The sequence below is a fragment of the Sciurus vulgaris genome (assembly GCF_902686455.1).
Source record: "Sciurus vulgaris genome assembly, chromosome: 11".
Classification (NCBI taxonomy): Eukaryota; Metazoa; Chordata; class Mammalia; order Rodentia; family Sciuridae; genus Sciurus; species Sciurus vulgaris.
Window position 1 is genome coordinate 83070664 of NC_136472.1, and position 21070 is coordinate 83091733.

The 21070-nt window shown below is 37.8% G+C and overlaps 1 protein-coding gene across 1 annotated transcript in view; it reads left to right on the top strand.

The window, feature by feature from the left end:
* Nucleotides 1-12121: 12121 nt before the first annotated feature.
* CCDC83 (coiled-coil domain containing 83) overlaps nucleotides 12122-21070 on the top strand; it is a gene marked incomplete at its 5' end in the record, with an annotated part of 61074 nt that continues 52125 nt past the window's right edge. The window contains 2 exons of the mRNA XM_079105616.1: nucleotides 12122-12216; nucleotides 18149-18233. Coding sequence (XP_078961742.1) covers nucleotides 12122-12216; nucleotides 18149-18233 — 180 coding nt within the window. The remainder of the gene's footprint in view (nucleotides 12217-18148; nucleotides 18234-21070) is intronic.

Genomic DNA, 21070 nt, shown 5'->3' on the forward strand with positions numbered 1-21070 from the left:
TATGTATATTCTGAACTCCTACCATGCTTTCATTGGATTCTATTAATATAGAATCTTGGTTTGTTTGGAACACTTTCTTCCCTTGTTTTTTCATGTTGTTCATGTATCTTCCTCTCTAGCAGGGCAGATCTGGGGTATTGCAGTTTCCCCCCATAGGTTTATAGTGACCCTACAGGTTTCCAAAATCTCTTCTTTAAGGGGGAGATCAATATTAGCAGCACCCAGTACAGACAATATGCAGCCCTAAATCAAATAGCCCCTATGAAGATGTTAACAATATTGTCATAATAAACAGAATGAGTTCAATTATTATCTACAGTATAACATAGATTTGCAATAAGGTCTGCAGTTTCTAAAGGAAGACAAAGAGGATGGGGAGGGGTGTAGGATGTAACTGTTAATGGGATAAGAAAAGAGTATATAGAAGTTCTAGATCATAGAAAGAGTGAAAGTGTAGTCCACAAAAGAAGTTGGTTGTTAGCATGAGAAAAGGGAGAAAGAGACTGAGGAAACAGGTAAACAAAAGGAAAATAGAGCGAGAAAAGTAAGGAAATAAAACAAATACTTTCAAAAAGGAGGAAAAAAAAAGAAAAAAGAAATCTGCACTATAACAGTCATATAGTATTCAAACCTTCCAGTCTTCAGTAGCCTTATGTATGAGAGGTACCTGACAATGATCTTCCAGTCTTCAGCAGGCGTCTCACGATGGGATTTGCCCCACCTAACGATGGAAGCTATGGCTTCCAGGATAATCCAGGATGTCTGGCTTCCAAATGTGCAAATGGGGAGCTGCAGCTTGGAGTGTGCATGTGGTCGGCCAGTAGTCCTGGGGGTGGGTGCAGTTGGTTGGGCAGGGATCCTGGAGATGGGGTGTGGTTGGTCTGGTTGAGGAATCCTGGAGATGGGGCTCGGTTAGTCCAGCCAGGGGTCCTTCAGGTCCTGGCTGTTATCTCAAAATGGCGGCAGCCACATGTAACCAAACCTGCAGGTACTTCCTGCAGGCAACAGCAGGCAGCTGGTGATTGACTTGTGGTCTGCAGTCAGTCTGCTGGCTACCACCAGACAATCAGCAGGTGAACCTTGGATGGTAGGTGATGAGTAGGTAAAAGGCAGGCAGTGGGCAGGCAAGAGGCTGGCAAATGGCAGATGATAGGTGCCAGTCAGTGAGCAATCTGCCCTCAAAAAGTAGTCAATATGCTGGTAGACTGCAGGTGATCACAGTAGACAAATGGGATAAACAGCAGGGGATCCATAAGCAGCAAAAACTGCCTCACCAAGAAACAGATATCCTCTGTTTGAAACCTGAGTTATGGAGCGATAAGGAATGCAGCCTCCCTCTAGTCCGCCATCTTGGATCCTCCATATTCTTCAAAATAACTAAAGAGCAGAATTTTAAATTTGGATGAAGACCAAATTATTATTTTTTCCCCTTTGCTAAACAATGTGTTTGTGTCCTATATAAAAAGGAATCATTTCTGACCCAAGGTTGCAAGATTTTCTCCTGTTTTACTGTAGAAATTTTATAGTCTTAGCATGTGTGTTAAAGTCGATGATTCACTTGGAGTTGATTTTTTTGTGTGGACCCAGTGCAGTGGCACATACCTATAATCCCAGCTACTCAAGAGACTGAGGCAGAAAGATCACAATTTCAAGGCCAACTCTGGTAACTTAGAACCTGACTCAAAATAAAAAATAAGCTGGGATATAGCTCAGAGAGAGTGCCTCTGGGTTCAATCTCTAGTACCACACACACACCCACACACACAAAAGCATGTTTTTGGTCAGGATCAAGTTCATTTTCCAGATAGATATCCAATAGTTACAGTAGCATTTGTTGAAAACATTATCCTTTCCTCATTGAGTTACCTTGGCACTGTAGTCTGAACCAGTTGACTAAGTATGTATGTCTACTTTTGGACTTTGTATTATTTTCTACTGATGTATACTTTTATCCTTTTGTCATCACTTTTCTGGTCACGTTTTAAAACTGCTACAGGGAAACAGCAATTCATTGTTGTTGTTGAATGCTCTCGTGACATTATATGCTAAAGTTCTCAGGCACAATTCATTCCCTGGCCCAGGTTCCTGGGAACCCGAAACTCTAGCTTACCATCCTGTGCTCCTCTTTTCTCACAGAAAACAAAGAGATCAAGAAAATAATTTCAAAATTAGTTAGGAAGAGGAGGGAAGGGGTAAAATAAAGATGTGATATTTTTTGCCAGAGTTCTGGTGATTCAGGCTAAACTTGTATCAAAGAGATGAAGAAGTCGATTGAAGGGACATGGCTCCAGGCTTAAAGGGAAAAACTGTGACTCTTAACAAATGAAGTAGAAACTCCCATTTTATAATATTGCAACATAGCAATGGATCTTGAGCCACAACATTCTTTCTTTTTCTTCTTTTTTTTGCAAAGCACTGATTTGTTTCAAATTTGTCATGAACAAAGTTTTTGGATAAGAAAAGTAACTCTGCTGTCAGTAAAATATTGAAGCAGCTTGTAAAGTGAAAAGATTAATCTTTAGTTCGGGTCTCCAGAAATTATTGTGATTATTTAACACTAATATCTGGTTGACTGCCTTGTCTATTGGCAAAGGTAGTAATTTCTAATGAAAACAGATTTTTAAAAAGGCATAAACAAGTATGTTTTTAGTTTCTAAAAATCATATTGTCAAAAGAAAAAAGGCCCTGCAAATTTTAAAATTTTATTTTGCATTATAGGGCGTTGAACCTGGGACCTCACCCATGCTAGGCAAGCCTTCTATCACTGAGCTACATTCCAGTCCTTTTTTAAAAATTTGAGACAGTGTCTTGCTAAATTGCCCAGGATGGCCTTGAACTTGCAACTCTCCTGCCTCTGCCTCCGCCTCCCCAGTCATTGGGATAACACACATGCAGCACTGCCCACAGCAGATCCTGCAATTTTTTTAAACTATTAGATGTTTAGCAATTGTTCATACCAAACAGGTTCTTTGTGGTTTTGCCAAAAAAAAAAAAAAAAAAAAACCAAAAAACAAACAAACAAAAAAAAAAAAACAAAAAACAGAGTATTGGGCTTTTTATACCATAGATACTTTTCTACCTCTATTTGTTCATCATTCAACATGGCAAGACTAACAGAAAATCAAGGTCAAATGAGGAAACGCCACAAATGTTTTTTATCTGGTTTCACTGTTTGACCACCAACTGGCAATCACTGTAAGAAAAACTGAGCAGGAGATAAATGATAGGGTAAAAGTACATTTTTGAACATGGGCCCAGGGACTCATAAAAGAAGCAGGCCTAAGATTTATAGGAAATGATGTGGGAATGAACTCAGTGTGCTGAAAAAAAAATCAGTTTTTCCTTTTAAGTAAAAAAACTCTATGCTTTAAAACTTCTTGGTGGTAGCTCTTCTTCTCCTGCATTTGTGCTCTACTTAATATAATGAGTTTACAATCCCACCTGTTGTTATTTTAGGAAAGATCAGGTAACTAAAAAACCTTTAAGGTGCATAGATCACAAATTACTTATTAGACATATAATTTATATTTTTCGCAAAGGGAGGTTTAAATGAGGTAGAACAAATAAGTTTTTGGATGGCTTTTTACTGATGAGAAAAATTCCCTTAACTAAAAGCTTATACTTCTATTAACTTCTTCGATTCTCTTCATTTAAGAAGTTCTTGAAAGTGTTATTAATTTAACAGCATAAATTAACACACACACACACACACACACACACACACACACACACACAGGACAACCTACTTTTTAAAAAACGAATTCAAGAATGCCGAATAAATAACTTGGGAAGAAAGTAGAAGCCAGAAGGAGCTTCACCTCTGTCTTCCTGTGACAAAAGGATAAATGATGAGATGTAACTAGGGGAAGTAGGTGCTTCCTGGATCTAAGAGACTGTCTTCAGGCAGAGAATGCAAAAGAATGCCACAGAGCAAAGGGGAACTTTATAGAATGTCAGTGTGGGATTTTTCCACCCCCTCTCAGGACAGAGTTACAAAAAGTGGAAAAGAAGGGGGAAACGGAATCTTTCTTGTTTTTCTTGAAGTTTAGGAGTTTTCAGAGCTAAAAGTTATATTATTTAGTCCAGGTGTCTGCCATTCTATCTGAACTCCAGAAAGTTTAAGAGGGGCTGCCCTGGTGCAGAGAGACGAGCTGGGCAGAGGCGGGCAAAACCCCCACCACAAGCACACAGTCGCTACCCACCACTCCAGGCGTCTCATTTTACAGCAGAAAACAAGCACCCTGAAACGACCTGCACTCTGTCACGGTACAAAGCCGAGTCACGTCTGCACACTCACCACTCCCGGGTTCGCGACTAGATGCTCAGGAGCAGAGCGTGGGCGCCCAAAATTCCGCACAGAGGGAGTCGGCAGGGTGCCAAGGAGCTACCACGGCGGCGGCCCGCCCCTCGGCCCGCACTGCTCCCCGCTGGCCGCCAGGTGGCGCGCCCGAATCGCTGCCGGGCCGGGAGAGGCGCGGGTAGAGGGGGGAGGGGGGAGGATGCCTGTCGCCTTGGAAACCCAGGGCGCTGGGGCGGCTGCGGAGCTGCGGGGCCCGGTGCGCGGGCTGGACTGGCGTGCAGGCTACCCTGTCCCCGCCCCTGGAAGTGTTCAGGGGATGTGGGGAGACTGGTCTTGCTCGGCCCCTGACTCCTTCCAGTCTGACACTGATGACTTTATGGCATCTGCCCCCAGCCTGGGCTTGCTCTGCGGCGGGATGGGGCTGGGGTCGCGCGCTGAGCTTCCTGTGCGGGACACCGTTCCGGGGCGGTTGGGAGCTACTGGGGGCCGGCCGGGGGAGTCCTCCTGGGCCCACCCCTCTTCTCCACTCCGGAGACCAAGAGGAAAGCAGGCCTTTTGCGGTCTAATCAGAACTAACCTCCCTCTTCCTACGCCCTGAGTAGAATCCCTGGAGGCGTCGCACAGTGGCCCTCCTAGATCTGCTTCTGGAGGGCAGGATCTGGTTTTAAGGTTTGTGGCCTTCGGGGTGCCTTCTCACCGACCTAGCCGATGCTCAGTTCACTCATACCGTCAGTCCTCCTTAGGCGGTAAGTGCGGTTTCAGTTACCTGCTGATTGAAACTATTACATGGAAATTTCCAGAAATAAAATGTTGTCAGTTTAAAATAACTTTTATTACAGTATGTTGTTAGAATTTTAGTATTAGTTGTTATCTGTGTCTAATTTATGAACTAAATTTTATTATAGCTGTGCATATACAGGGAAAAAACAGTATATGAAGGTTTGGTACTAACCCCAGTTTCAGACATCCACTGGGTGTCTTTGGAACAACATATTCCCCACCATTTGGGGGTGGGGGGCTACTGTGATGCTTTCCATTTGTATGGGACTTTATAACTTGATTCCCAAAGTATTCAAGCCTTATAATCCTAACAGGAGATAGGAATGATGGAGGAAGAAACTGAGGGTCAGAGAGGTTCAGAAATGTCTGAGGTAATAAAACCCAATGGAGAAAATAAACAATGTTTTCTCTTAGTGCTTTGCTTACTGAATTCCCACTGTAGTGATTCCTTTTTGATTGGGGACTTCACACATCCCTGCAATCCTCAACTGCACAATGCACCTCTCCATGAAGGTATTTCCTATGTGCTCAGTTAGTTCATGACTTTTCACCCCCCACCCCCACCTCACACACACACTCTCAAACTACAGATTGGCTTTGATTCTTTCCTCGAATGCTACAATGAATGCCCTTCAAAAGAGAATTCTTGGTTCCTTTCTTTAAGGAATTTCTTAGATTTATTATACCTTTTTTGTTGTTTCCTCACTCCCCCCCCGCCCCCCGTAATTCTCTGATGGGCAGAGAGAGAGAGAGGGTTGAGGTGGCTAGGAGATGGGAAAAGATGCCACATCTAAAACCAAAAAGAAAAGGACTTAACTATGGAACCAACCTAGGTGCCCTTCGACAGATGAATGGATAAAGGAAGTGTGGTATATACACACACAATGGAATACTACTCAGCCTTAAAGAAGAATGAAACTATAGCATTTGCCAATAAGTGGATGGAGCTGGAGAATATCATGCTCAGTGAAATAAGTGAATTCTAAAGAACCAAAGGTCAAATGTTTTATCTGATATGTGGATGCTAATTCACAATAAGGTGGAGGAAGAATAGAGGTAATTTGGACTAGATAGAGGGGAGTGACGGGAGGGGAGGGGATCTGGGGGAGGAATGATAGTGAAATGAATCGGACGTTATTACCTTACGTGCATATATGATTTCATGACCAGTGTAACTCTACATCATGTCCAACAAGAATGAGAAGTTATATTCCATTTATTTATGTTGTGTCAAAATGCATTCTACTGTCATGCATAATTAATTAGAACAAAAGTTTTAAAAGAATAGGGAGGGGAGGGTCAGTGAAAGATTTATTTCTGAAAACTAAAAATCAGTGTATGTGCTCATGGATTTCCTGACATGCATCTACAAGACCTGGTCCTATTAGATCCTCTTTATATTTGCTACTGCTCTTTGAAGAAAGAGAGGAGCTTTTTGTTCTTCTCCATCATCAGAGTATATCATGTTTCTGTTATCCCCACAGTATTTTTTTCTTTTTTATGTTTCTTTTTTGACATTTTTAAAACTGGAGGACAGCAGGAATTGGAAAAAATGTAGTTCTGATTACTAGATAAGTTAATATACTGCATTTCAAACTATTTGTTATTAGCAATTCTGAATTAGAAGACAGGCCAATTTTTATGTTGTATTTTGTATTACTACAGATGAGTTGTACAGATTAATGGATTTCACCGTGACAGTTTCATACATGCATATATCACATATTGGTCATGTCTACCCTCCCTCCTCCACCCTGTCTCCAAGTGACATCAAAACATTACTTGTTTTGTTGTTGTTGTTATTAAGTTTTACGAGTTCCTTATATATTCTAGATATTAATCTTCTGTCAGATGAATGAATTACTGGCAAAGGTTTTCTCCCATTCTGAAGGTTATCTCTTCACTCTGTTTATTGTTTCTTTTGCTGTGTGGAAGATTTTTAATTTGATAAAATCGCATTTGTCAGTTCTTGGAGTTCTATCCAGGAAACTGTTGCTGTGCCAACATCTTCAAGTATTTCCTTATGTTTTCTCCCAGTAGTTTCAAATATTTAGGTCTTACATGATTTGACCCGACCCAATGTGAGTTGATTTTTATACATGATGAGAGATAAGGTTCTTATCTTAACCTTCTACTTGTGGATATCGTGTTTTCCCAGCACGGTTTGTTGAAGAGTCTGTCATTTCTCCAATGTATGTTGTGACATTTTGTTGAGAACAGTTGGCTAAAGATGTGTGCATTTATTTATGGGTCCTCTGTTCTATTCCACTGGTATACATGTCTATTTTTATGCTAATGCCATGGCATTTTGTTACTGTGGATCTGCAGTATGTTTTAAAATCAGGTATTGTGATGTTTCCAGCATTGCCCTTTTTGTTCAGTATTGCTTTGGCTATTGGGGGTCTTTTGTGCTTCCATATGAATGTTAGGATTTTTTTTCTAGTTCTGTGAAGAATGTACAGACCAGTTTTAAAGAAATCAGTATAATTTAGGAACTTGCAGCTCAAAACTGCCAGTGACGAAAGGATTTGCATAGGTAAAGAAAATAATGCTAATGTGATGTATATCATCAATCATCCAAGTAATTGTTGAAAATGTCATTCATCCATATTTTTAAATACCTGGAGTTGAATATATGGTTTTAACATTATTTCTCCAAAGTGGATGAATTTTACATTTTAACACCAACTATTTGAGGTTCTACACACATAATCTACATATATGGAGAACTGAAATTTAAAAAAATTAACCTTTAGGTGTTATTACTTCTTAAAGGGATTAAATAATTTTTTAAACATGTGCTAGAGAGCATTTCTAATTGTATTAAGAATGCATTCTGATGAGCCAAAATAAACCTTTTCTCCAAGTTAAAAATTGTTTCTGGTATAAGTGAAAATTTGAGTTTGAAAGCAGTTTTACTTACCAAATTTAGGGTAGATACATTATTATTAGCAAACAAATAAGACCATCGGTGAAGAAAGTGAGCTTGCATTATGTACAAGTCAGTCATTCAAATCAAATGTTTAATGAACACGTGGTTTGCGACCATGAGACATGCTGGCATATATGCCAACATCTATTTTTGAATTCCCAAAAATAGGGCTGGGGCTGGGGAGATAGCTCAGTTTGTAGAGTGCTTGCCTCATAAGCACAAAGCCCTGGGTTCAAATCCCCAGCACCACACACACACACACAAGAATGAGTTCCCAAAACTAAGGGTTTGTTGAAGTAGTATCATTTAGCATTAAATTATATTTTGTTGAAGATGAATACCTTGAATGTTTTTATTTGTTTGTTTGTTTGTTTTGGTACTGGGGATTAAAACCAAGAGTGCTTAACCACTGAGCCACATCCCCAGCCCTCATGAATGTTTTTGAATATGTATTTCCTTGCAATTACCACTATGGTGAGTTCTGTACCTTTTTAGTTACACTGCTCTTTAACAAGGTTTATAGAAGTACCTCATTATTATTATTACTACTGCCACTACCATTATCAGATTTACCTAAATTTATAGCTAGTCAATGGTTAAACCAGGACTGGGCTTTAAGACACCCACATGGAGATCTTTTAAATACCTCATATTCCCATCCTGATGGAATCTTACTCAGAACTTTTGTCATTACTAATACTCTTAGGTAAATACTTTTAATTTAAATACATATATATGAAACATTATTCACCAAACAGCAGGATCCATTTCATATGTCCAGCATGTTATTAGGCAAGAACTGTCATCTCTCACACCATCAACACTATTATGAAAGAAAGCATTCGGAGGCTTCCGTATATTTATGAAATTGTCAAAGTTATGAAATGAGTCATTAGGAGCTTTCTAGATATTGAGGCAGGCCCTTGAGACTGCAGGATGGGATGTGTTCTGTCTATGGGTAAATGTATAATCAAAGCATTATATATTGGCCAACTTCTATTACATTGTGTGCATGTATGAATATGCCATCATTATGTACAACTATAATGTACCAATAAAAAAAGATAAAAAGAAAGCATTATGAGGGGCTGAGGTTGTGCTCAGTGGTAGAGCACTTGCCTAGCCATGTGTGAGGCACTGGGTTCGGTTCTCAGTACCTCATATAAATAAATTAATAAAATAAAAGTCTATCGACATCTAAAAAATATTTTAAAAAAGCATTATGGGCTAACAGTACATTTGAAGAGAATGATGCATATCCATTTTTACTAAATAAGCTTCTTACTTTTCACTGAGAAGCTTTGGGGAATTTTTAAAAATATTTTCTGAAATAATGATTGTGGAGTAGACTCAGGAAAACTGAAGGCCTGAGTCTTTCCAACCCAGGCTGCTTACCTGCCCCCCGACTCCGTGGTGGGTTAGAGTGACCAGAGTTGGGAGAGGGAAAAACACAGGAGCACAAAAGAGAAGAGGTCGTGGTTTTGCTAAAGTCTTTTGAAATTGCTCCTTACTTTGTTTAAGTGTGGCTGCTTGTATGCTGCTTGCTTCCTAACGGTCTGAGCAGGGGTCTTACCTTTTCTGTGTATTATACAGCCAAGGACCAAAGTGCCATGCAGGCTCTGACTAGATGTTCACAGTTACTGACAAAAATATTAGGTTTCCATTTGCCAGAAATTATTCTAAGTGTAACCTTCCTGGAAGATAATAACATTTACTTTGTGAATATTTTTCTAGGATTCTCACCCCTTACTGAGATAAAACCTTTGGGTGGTTAGGAACTGTAATTGTTGATGAAAGTCTCCATTTATCAAATACAAAAATACGTTTTGAGGTAGTGTCATTAGCTCATTGCAAAAATGCAACAGTTAAACTGGCAATCCAATTGGCTTACCAATTTTCTTGAAAGTGTGTGGAACAATGAGCTGTAATATAGCTTATGGATAAATCGTTTGTGTTTTAATGGGACCCACATTTCACTCATATTTTATTAAAATCTTGCTGTGAGCTTCAGTTAGGTAACTGATTATACATTAGAGAGTTAAGAGCCTAAGAGCCAGGTAACTGAGGTAATTGAACAAGATGAGGTCATTTCTCCTCCAACGCCAGATGGGTACCACAGGTGGAAACCACAACACTTGATCTCTTCCATATTAATGTTGACATTTGCTTTAACTTTTAAATAAAATATTTTGTAATAAAACCCATCATTAAATAGTAAGTTATTGTTTTAAAATGAAACCTTTGTCAGCATGCTATCTTCTTGTGCAACAGTCAAGATAAAAATTTTAATTCTAAAATAGAAAATAATATAAAAATTCAACTCTGTATCTGGAATAAAAGAATAATTTTTTCTTAGCTGATAATTTGCTGTGAACCGTGTTGGTGTAATGATGATACATTTTGGTATGGAGCTTATTGAATTATTCTTGATACTTCCACAATTGAGAAGACACTGTTTTAATGCATTAAATCTTTTTTTGTATTAAATCTTTTTATGTGTTACCTGTGTACTTTTCACTTGGAAAATACTGTAGTATATTTGCATTCATGTATACACTTGACTAGAAAAATCTGACACCAAGATAACCTCATTAGAGGTCTGGGTGTATAAGCAATGTGCCTATAGAAAAAATTGTGTTTTCATTTCAGCAAGTTTTCCCACTGTGGGTCTGAATGGTCTTTGCAGATTTTCAATTGGTCGATTCAAATCAGTGAAGGCTGACAATGGCAAACTTCATGAATTAGTCTTTCTACATATCATTGTACTTGTCAGCAGGCAGATAGCCTCTAATTTACAGTTACCTGGAATTTGAAGGATGATCTATAGCTGTAATGGAAGAGAAAGGAAAGGGCATAATCCTTATTAAGTTATTTCTATAGGTGAAACATTATGCCAGGTGCTTTAAATACTAGCCTATTTAATCCTTACAATAGCTTTTAGAATAAGATGATTATCTCACTTTACAGATGATGAAACTGAAGTTCAAAAACATTAAGTAATCATCTCAAGGTCATATGGATAATGGGAGAGGGCCTACGGTTAAAATACCTCTGCCTGATTCATCTCTACATCCACTCATGCATTCATTTGACAAGGATGTAGTGTGTGTCTGTCGTGATTAGTGGAGAAATACAGTAATGCACAATTATCACATCATCCTCATGCTCATGAATTTACAACCATTTAAGCAAATAATTATGAAGGTTATGTGCTATCTACCACACCAAACTACTGAACAGTCGGGTCCTTAATCTTATGAGAATAATGGAAATTAAAATATAAAAATCTGTTAAGGAGAACTGTACTCTGTATTTTAGTACCTAAACCAAAGCCATAATGTATACGCACTTATAAAAACACCAATGAACATTGGGCATTGATTTTTCTTTTTTTAAAAATATTATTCTTGCTGATTTTTATTACAAAGTGTAAAAGCAATTAAAAGATTATGAGGTTATTTTTAATGATTCAACATTATTATTTTCATCTTTAAATCTCTTAACTACTTAAAACACACTTCAATGTTTGTTTTTACTTGCTTTTTGTAACAATCCTGTTCAATCTAGTTCTTTGGGATCCTAGTTCTAATTCTTCAGAGTCCTGGTTTCTTGGTGCTCATAGATCATTGTGGGTATTTTTTAATTTTTAAAAAATTAATAGACATTTATCGAGCTGTTGTTATGTGCAGTGCACTCTGCCAAATGCTGTGGAGAAATACAATTATTCTTTATAAATTCAGTTCTTTGCTTTTAAATGATTAAAAAATTCAGTCCTTTATAAATCATATGAAAGAGATCAATCTGCTGATAGGATAGCTATCAAGTCTCTTAGAGAGATTTGGATCAGAGTGGGTGGTAAGGTTGCTACACTGGCTACATATGAAACTACCCAGACTCAAGAATCCAGTTTATTCATGATGTTCCAGTCTTGTGTTTGATGTTAGATCTGGGGACAAGTAAGCAGTTAGGATGACAAAACCAGTTTAAAATGAAGTCCCAGCAGTGCCTTATCTAGCATAAACACAAGTGGAGGAAAAAAGATCAAATTTATTCACTTTTCCTATGTCTCTTTGCTAAACAGATATGTTCCTTAATGACTAAGCAGAACAATGGAAAGCACAGGGAAAGCAAATAAAAAGGACATACAAGATGGGCCACCAAAGGATGGCAAATTGCCCATCAGTGAAGCGCTTCTTGACTACCAGTAAGTTTGTATTCTGAAATTAAAGTGTTGCTTTATGTAAATATAATCATTGTTAAGACTTACATAACTCCAAATGGTAATGATGCACTAAACAAATGCCAACAAAATAGAGATGGATCAAAGGTTTAATTACACTGTTGTGCTATGCACACATTTTTAAAGGTTTTTAAAACTTTGAATATAACAGTTCAAATCCTATCTATGAAATAGCATTTGTTTGGTTTGGCTCCCTCCATTGCTTAAGTGGTCACTCTCTCCTAGACATGCCACAGCTGGTTTACCTCTTAAAATGCAAAATGGAAGGGTTAGGGGACATTTGTAGACCAATAGGAGAGGACAATTCCCTTTATTTAACACTCCATTTCTTAGACATTTCAATTTATATTATACCTAAGTGGCTACAGATCAAATCCAAATGATTTAGAATGATTTAATAAAGAGGACATTTCATAATGTCTCACTCCCAAGCACTGGAGATAAAACTAGAGGTGACATTTTTTGTTGATATTTTATTCCAATGAATAGGGAGAAACCCTTTCAGAGCTTGTGAACCTCAACATTTGGCACAGGGCAGTTGCTTCATGTGTTGTTAGGGAATTAATAAGTATCCGTCTTTTCTGAAATAAGACTGACATTCCTTCATTCATTTTCTCATTCAACAAGTACTCGAGTGCTTATCATGTGAAAGGCAAGTCCTGGTACTGGAGAAGGACAATGAATAGGACCGCCTGGTCCCGTTGATCTGATGCAGTATGGGAAACAAGTCTTTTACATATATGTAAATATGCTGCTGTAAGGAAGGTACTGTGAAAACAAAGTGTCAGGTGCTGCTCAATGTTGGAACTAAAGGACTCGACCTAGTCAGAGGGATCTGAAAAAGCTCATGTAAGAAAGCCATGTTTGGGTTGATCTCTGGAAAATGAATACGTGTTTTGGAGAAAGAGCAGTGGAGAGAATGCTATGGAAAGACAGTAGTGTGAAGAGACCTTACCATAGTCCAGGAACCGAGAAGAAAGAGTGAGGGGGAGAAAGCCAGGGCAGACACCTGTGGTTTAAGCAAGGGAGACTAAGGAGACATGGGATTTAGAAATGGGAAGTCATTTATTGGAGGGGTATTAGGTTGAAAGTGGGGAACTTGTGATGCTAGTGACTAGGTCTTTGTTTAAAAGAATTGTTTTTAACAACATTCAGGGAAAATTCATCTCGTCCTCCTTGAGAGACTCCAAGTGTATTCATATGTCTTTTTTATTTTTTATTTTTTTAACAAGGCAGTGAGTCAAAGAGTCAGAACTCTTAAGACAGAAACATCCACTGGAAGGGGTTTTTTAACAGTTTCCCTTTATTTTCTATCTGAGGTAACATTAAGTAATAACCAGTTATTATTAGTACTGAGTTTTCAACATACTGAAAACATCCTTTATCTCATTTTAGGAAAGGATACAAAATGTCAGACTCTGTGAACACAATCTGGTCTCTAATTTGCTCCCATGGTTTATAGGGAGGACTTCCAGTTACAGCTGTTTCTCTCTCTTTGGGGTCAACCAGAGGCCAGTCTTTCTCCTCTTTAGCACAGGTTTATAAAGAGACCAATATTGAAGAATTCTCATAATCTAGTGCAAGATAAGAACTGAATGTCTCATGCCTTTATTCTCTTTCGTTTGTTAAAACTTAGTAAATAATCTCATGGACTGAAACAGTCAAAGACTTGCTGTTCTATGCTCTGCTATTGACAGATTACTCATTCCATGCATTCCCATGTAAGAGAACTTTTGTCATGTGACAAGTAGCCAAGCCACCTCCTCTCACCCATCTAAGGAAGAATTGTCTAGGGATCCTCTGGCGGCATCTTTTATTTCTCATTCTATCTTATCTTCTAATGATGTAATAAGCACATAGCAGAAAGTTGATTAATGGTTTTTGAGCAATTGAAATTTTAGAAATAATCTGAATAATAATGGGTTATTTTCTCCTTTATATTTGTTTATCTACAATGAATATGGACATAGATATAGACATAGGTATGAATATAGTTGTGAGTAGAAAAAAATCGATTAAAATAGTGTTTTTCTTGAAAGTAAAGTTTATTTGGTTGTGTGATTTGGGAATTCTTGTTTTTATATTGAGCAAGCAGTTAGAATATTTGAGGTGAGGGGAAAATATGATAGGCAATTTCTGCTTGGCTCCTTCAACAAACTCTGAGTTCCTTAAAGACTGCATTTTATAATTCATTCTATCTCTAGTACCTAGCATAACTACTACATAGTCTAAGCTCAGAGCTTCTTTCTTGAGTAAATATTGTTGGAGCTTGAGAGCAAAATCATACTCACGAGAACAAAGAGAAGATATCATTTTTGCCTATCTGTATGGGGAAAAATTTAAAGTATTAATCCTCAGTGGTGAAATGCTTGCCACGAGATAGGCATGATCTTACTCACTTGTGAGTGTAAATTGTTCAAATATTCTGAAAACATTGGCAATAGTATCAATAACTATAAAGGAACCCTGCCTTTTGATAGGTAACTCCATGTACATAGGCACGCTCTCCCAAGAACATGAGGTTGTGAACCTCTGACTTTTTCCAAAAGGCTGATACTGTCAATGCTAAATCTGTAAAGTGGTCATCTCTGAGTAATGATGACTTTCACTTTCTCCTTTATAGTTATTTCCTCTCAGTTTTGTACAATGAAATTGGATGGATGTAGATATAGGAACAGATTTGTGTATAGGTATAGATTTAAAAATATATAAAATATAGATTTTTTTTTTGAAATTCAAATTCATTTGTTTTCCTTCCCCAAATTTCCAATGAAATTGCATGGAGGAGAAAAGTTTACACATAACTAACATTTTAATAACACAAGGAGGGAAGGGATAAGGTGACACATTTTATTACCAACAATTTATTATTGTGCTTCAGAATAGCACTATATCCTTTCCAAACCAATTTAATATATATTGGTTTATATATTCAGCAATTGGTTTATTGATTCAGCATTTATTGTGACATGTGGGATACTAGGGCACTGGTGGGGGAGATATGAAAAGGAAAAGTGAAGATCGAATTGCACAAGGTGGCTAAGAATATGGAGTTCTGAAGCTAAGCCTTGACGCTTCCTGGCAAATCCATCTCTTCACGGGAAAGTTGAAGTGGATTCCAGAGAGACTCAACTCAGTGAGTCCTACAATAATTACCATGAGCTCCACAAGGGGGCCAATGAAGCTGCCAAAACATTTAGGGCTCCTCAGAATTCCCAGAGGCCTGCTGATGCTGCTGCAACCGTCCTAATGATGCTCACCACTAAATGAACATTGAGACAAAGTCCTAGGCCATTTGCTTCTAGATGCTCTGAGGGTAGGGGTGGAAGTCTTAAGTGTCAGGTTGCTAGATGTAACAAATAAAATATATATATACCAGATTAAGTTGGAAATTCAGATAAGCAACAAATAACTTTTTTTTTTTTACCGTAAGTATATCCCATGCAATTCCTTGAGATTCATTTGCTTACCACACCCATACAGAGAAGTAGTATTACATTTATAATGGCAGAAATTATGTAAGTAATTTGCACAAGTTTCTACAGGCTCATTTCAGATAAATTTTATTATACAGCACTTTAATTTTTCTCCTGAAATGTGTGAGATAGAGGAATTTCTTCACAATTTTTGCACACCTAAGCTTTAAATAAGAAGTAAAGGATGGCTTTTACTTAAGGCATGTTTTTTACTGTTGTGTGGAACCTAGTACCATAGTAGTTCTTTCCATTTACTGTCCTTTTCATGTCCTGATATTTTCCCCATAGTATGTATCACAATATGTAAATAAAATATTTTTTATTAAAAATAAAAACAATATTTTTTATTGAGTAGTAAACTGTACTCCTTGAGATCAAGGATCAGGAAGGTCTTGTTAAAAACTATCTCTAATACCCAAAGCAATGCTGGGCAGTGGTGGCAGCTCACTGAATCTGTGATGCACATATGACTGCATGAAAGGGAACACTGGTCAATAAATTGTAGAATTTTGAAACTCAAAGGAACCACAGATTCTTTAAATCTTTAAAGATTAAAGAACCTTTAATCTTGTTTACAGAAGCGCAAGCCAAGGCCTAAATACATTGTTTCCTTTGGCAGTTATTGGAAAACCAGGACTAAAATCCAAGTTTTATGGTATTGAAATGCAGTTTTTTGCCACTAAAGGATTTGTTGTTTTGTTTTTACATTACATTTTCTAATCATTTGGAAGGAAGGAACCTTATTTTTCTACTAAGTATACAATGTCACAAATATAAATGATACTTAAGAGAGAAGACTGACAGGATATCAGATTTAGATTCAATAGGAATTTATAAGTATTTTATTCTAGAAACATTTACATATGATTTCTTATTTTAATCCTCACAATAATATGTAGAACTGGGTATTGCTGTCATTATTTAACAGTTTGGAAATTTAGGCCCAGAGAATGGACTTTCCTGTGATCAAGTATGTAAAATGTGGTAAGGACAAGATATAATACCAGAGCACCTCATTCTTTAATCACTTCTCTGTCCACTACATGAGAGGTGTAAGAACCCAGAAACCACTCCGGACACAGGAACTCACATAAGAGGGTTTATTAAGCAAACAGTGTCTCCCTGCAGGGTAAGAGAGAAAATCAGAGGAAAAAAAGACAGAGAGAGACAGAGAGAGAGAGAGAGAGAGAGAGAGAGAGAGAGAGAGAGAGAGAGAGAGAGAGAGAGAGAGAGAGAGAGCAAGAGAGAGAGTGAAAAGCGAGGAGAGAGAAAGTGAGGAGAGAGAAAGTGAGGAGAGAGAAAGCATGAATGTGAGAAGAGAGAGAAAGAAAATGGCAGGGAGCTATCCTTTAAGCAAATTCTGTGGGCTAACGGGGCTAATAATGGAGAAGGATACTTGCAAGCTGACTGAGGAACCAATAGCTAGCTAGGATGTTCACAGACTGACAAGACATTGGGAGGCAGGGAAATGACTGCAGCATAAAGGGTGGGGGAGCAGCTTTATATTACAAGAGGCACTCTGGTTTCACTTTTGTTTTGCTTTGATTGGAGGTGAGGAACTTAGGTGAAGCTATTTGTGTTGCCTTATTTTGGTCTGAGATTTAAAGTTAAGATTTACTAGAGAATGGTGATATAGAGATATACTAACACTTCAGACAGCCTGTACTAAAGTTTTCCTGCTCTTTTCCCCTTCTTTTTCATACCGAAGATATACTCAACAAACACTTATTGGGGTTTTAAAGAAATGTCTTTGTTCCAGGAAAGAAGCTTTTATTATTTGTAGATGAGATAGAGCACTAATGAACTTGATCCAATAGGCACGCCTAGATTATCTTAGTATTTCAAGATGTGCTTGCCCTGATGCATGTCTTATTATCTGAATGTTTTAGGGATTGTAGAAAGCATGTTTTCTTTAAACTGAATTATTTATAGATAATTAGAAAGTATAAAATTACATCCATGAAACATGAACAGTGATTAATTCTTTTTTTGAGAAACATCCTCGAGGTTAAAGAATTAAATAGATTCAAAATCCAGAATGGTTTAGGAAATGTTCTTATCCTGAAATGAGTTCTTTTTTTTTTTTTTTTTTAAATACCAGATATTGAACCCAGGGGTGCTTTACCACTGAGCTACATCCCAAACCCTTTTTATTTTTTATTTTGAGGCAGGGTTTTACTAAGTTACTTAGGTTGCTGAGTTGCTCAGTTGCTGAGACTGGCCTTGAGCCTGCAATTCTCTTACCTCAGCCTGGCAAGTCACTGGGATTACAGGCATGTGCCACTGCACCGGGCCCTAATTGGGCTTTTGTAATATATTTAATAATTTACTCAAATTCAAATAATTTAATTTTAAATTTTTTTCTCATTTTTCCCCAAAGATAAATAATTATAGCACATCTTATTTTTGTTTATTTTCAGTCGTCAAATAAAGGAAAGTGCAGTAGAACGATTCATGTTTCAAATAAAGAAGCTTAGGGAAAAGAACCAAAAGTATCATGAAAGGGTGAGTATAAAACTTAGAGCTAGCTTCATGTACTTACTAAACATGTGCATGTGGGCCATGAAAAATCGTGAATTATGACGAAATACATCCTAGGAAATTATCTTCTTCAAGGCTTGGGATTGATTGACTTATAATTCATGTAAGTTCTTTGTGTATGTGAGAGAAGAGGGTTCCTATTGTATTGATTATAATGTCAGCTTAATTATGTTTAAGGACAACAGTTTAAAATTTTAAAGCTTTCAAAGCACATTTACCTTTTGACTTCTTATTTAATCAAACTCTGAAACAGTGTTTCTCTATTTTCAATATCTGAACCTTTCAGATTTTCAGTGTGCCTATGTAAATACCTTTCAAAAAGTACAATCTTGGGGCTGGGGAGATAGCTCAGTTGATAGAAAAGTACGATCTTGATTGTTAAAATGACTAATTGAACATTTAAGGTGACATTATTTTTATACATTAGATTAAAATGAATATCAAAGGGGTTTCTAGATATGTCTATCAAGACTAAAGATCGGGGGCTGGGGGCATAGCTCAGTTGGTAGAGTGCCTGCCTCGCAAGCACAAGGCCCTGGGTTCAATCCCCAGCACCCCAAATGAAAGAGACTGAAAGACTAAAGATCAACAGAAATAAGGTTTGGAAGTAGCAAATGATAATTAGCACAACTTCTTCCTCAGGGTATCTCATGAATTAGGAATTACTAAGGGTAACATCATTTACACATTTATTTTTTAATAGAATGAAACTTCCACAGTTAACTGTTTGGCTTTTGTTTACAAAGGCTATTTCTTCAAATTTTAATGGAACCTGAATTCAGAGACATAGACCTGAGCTTACATTGTGACTGTACAACTTACTAGTGATACCTCAATTCCCTCTTGATGCCGTGAACCTCAATTTCCCTCTTGTGAAATAGGGATTCCTCTTTCTCCCACAGGGTTAATTTTATCATCCATTCAGCAAATGTTTATTGGACAATGGTGATAAAACTATGTCTCTGATACTGTCACAATTCTCTAGGATCAGTATCTTTTATTTATTTATTTATTTTTGCAGGGTGGGGGGAGTGCCAGGTATTGAACCCAGGGCTGCTTAACCACCAAGCCTCATCTCAACCCTTTTATTTTATTTTATTTTATATTATTATTATTATTATTATTATTATTTTTGCAGTGCTGGGGTTTGAACTCAGGGCCTTGTGCTTGTGAGGCAAACACTCTATCAACTGAGCTATATCCCCAGTCCCTTATTTTATTTTATTGAGACAGGGCCTCACTGAGTTAGAGCTTAGCACCTTGCTTTTGCTGAGGATAGCTTTGAATTTGTAATCCTCCTGCCTCATCCTCCCAAGCCACTGGAATTATAGGCATTCACCACCACATCTGGCAAGGATCAGTATTTCTAATAGGGACTAAAACAGAAATGGATCTATGGCTAAAGGTGGAGAGGAAAAATCTGACCTGGATACTTGGATACAGGTTCCACATACGAGATCCAGAGCTGCCATCGAGAGATAAATGCACATCCTCTAGTGGTCAGCACTGGGACCCCTAAGATAGGACTAGGTTATGAAAAGTACAACAGATCAGGGCCTAGTAATCTCTTTCCCCATTGGCCCATCATTTAGAAGGTTAAAGAGTTAAAGTTCTTGTTTCCAAGATTAGCTCACCAAAGTGTGCACATTAGAACACCCAGTAGTGAGGAGCATGGAGAGAGACTCTAACTCCAACTGTATGTATCTGAATGTCCTCATTTCTTTCCACTTATGTGGCTGGTATCCTAATTTAAGACACCATCATCTCTTGCCCATCCTTCCCCTTCGTGCATTTTCCACAGTGCAACCAGAATTACCCTTTGAATACTGTAAATCTGCCAGTGCTTAAAACCCTGAGTGACTTCCAATGGTACAGAAAATAAAATCTATCAACCTTACTAAAAGACTTCTTCAGGGCCCTGGAAAAACCCAACCCCTGCTCACCTCTCCAGCCTTATCTCCAGTTGATCCACCCTTTGCTCATGATTGCTTCTTTTAAATCTTGGAAAAGCAATCTCTTTTTCATTGTCTTATGCTGCCTCCTCTTCCTGGTATGCTTTTCTCTTGGCTAGCACCTCTTCATTTCCCTGAACTATTGTATAAAAATATACCTCCATTATTAAATTGAAAACTCTTTAAGCAGCAGCAATCAATAAAACAACATGAGTAGGCTTGCACATGTATTTGTTGAGTTGATGTATGTTAACAACAATGAAAGGAAAACTTTTTTGAGGTCACAGATATTTAAATTAAATATGGTGGATTAGCAAGATATATTTTTTATTTGCAGTTATGTCAAAATCAAAATGCCCTTCTGTTATGGTTTGGATAGGAGGTATCCCCCGAAAGGTCATATGTGTGAAACAGTGCAAGAATGTTCAGAGGTGAAACAATCAGATTATGAGAGCTATAACCTAAACAGTGGATTAACCCACTTGAATGGATTAACTGAATGCTAATTGTAGGCAGGTAGGTGTGACTGGAGGAAGTAGATCACTGGGTGTGACTTTGGGCTTTATATTTTGTCCCTGGTGAGCAGAGCTCTCTGTTTCCTAGCTGTCATGAACTGAGCATCTTTCCTCCTTCATGCCCTTCTGCCATGTTTTGCCTCATCTTAGGCCCAGAGCTATGTAGTCAGCTGACCACAGACTGAATCTCTGAACCTCTATTTGGTGAGCCAAATAAACTTTACTTCCTCTAAGTTGTGCTTTCAGGTATGTTGGTCCAGCAACACAAAGCTGACTAAGACACCTTTTCTCATCCTGTCATCTCTTCCTGTGTGTACTTAGTTTGGATTATTAC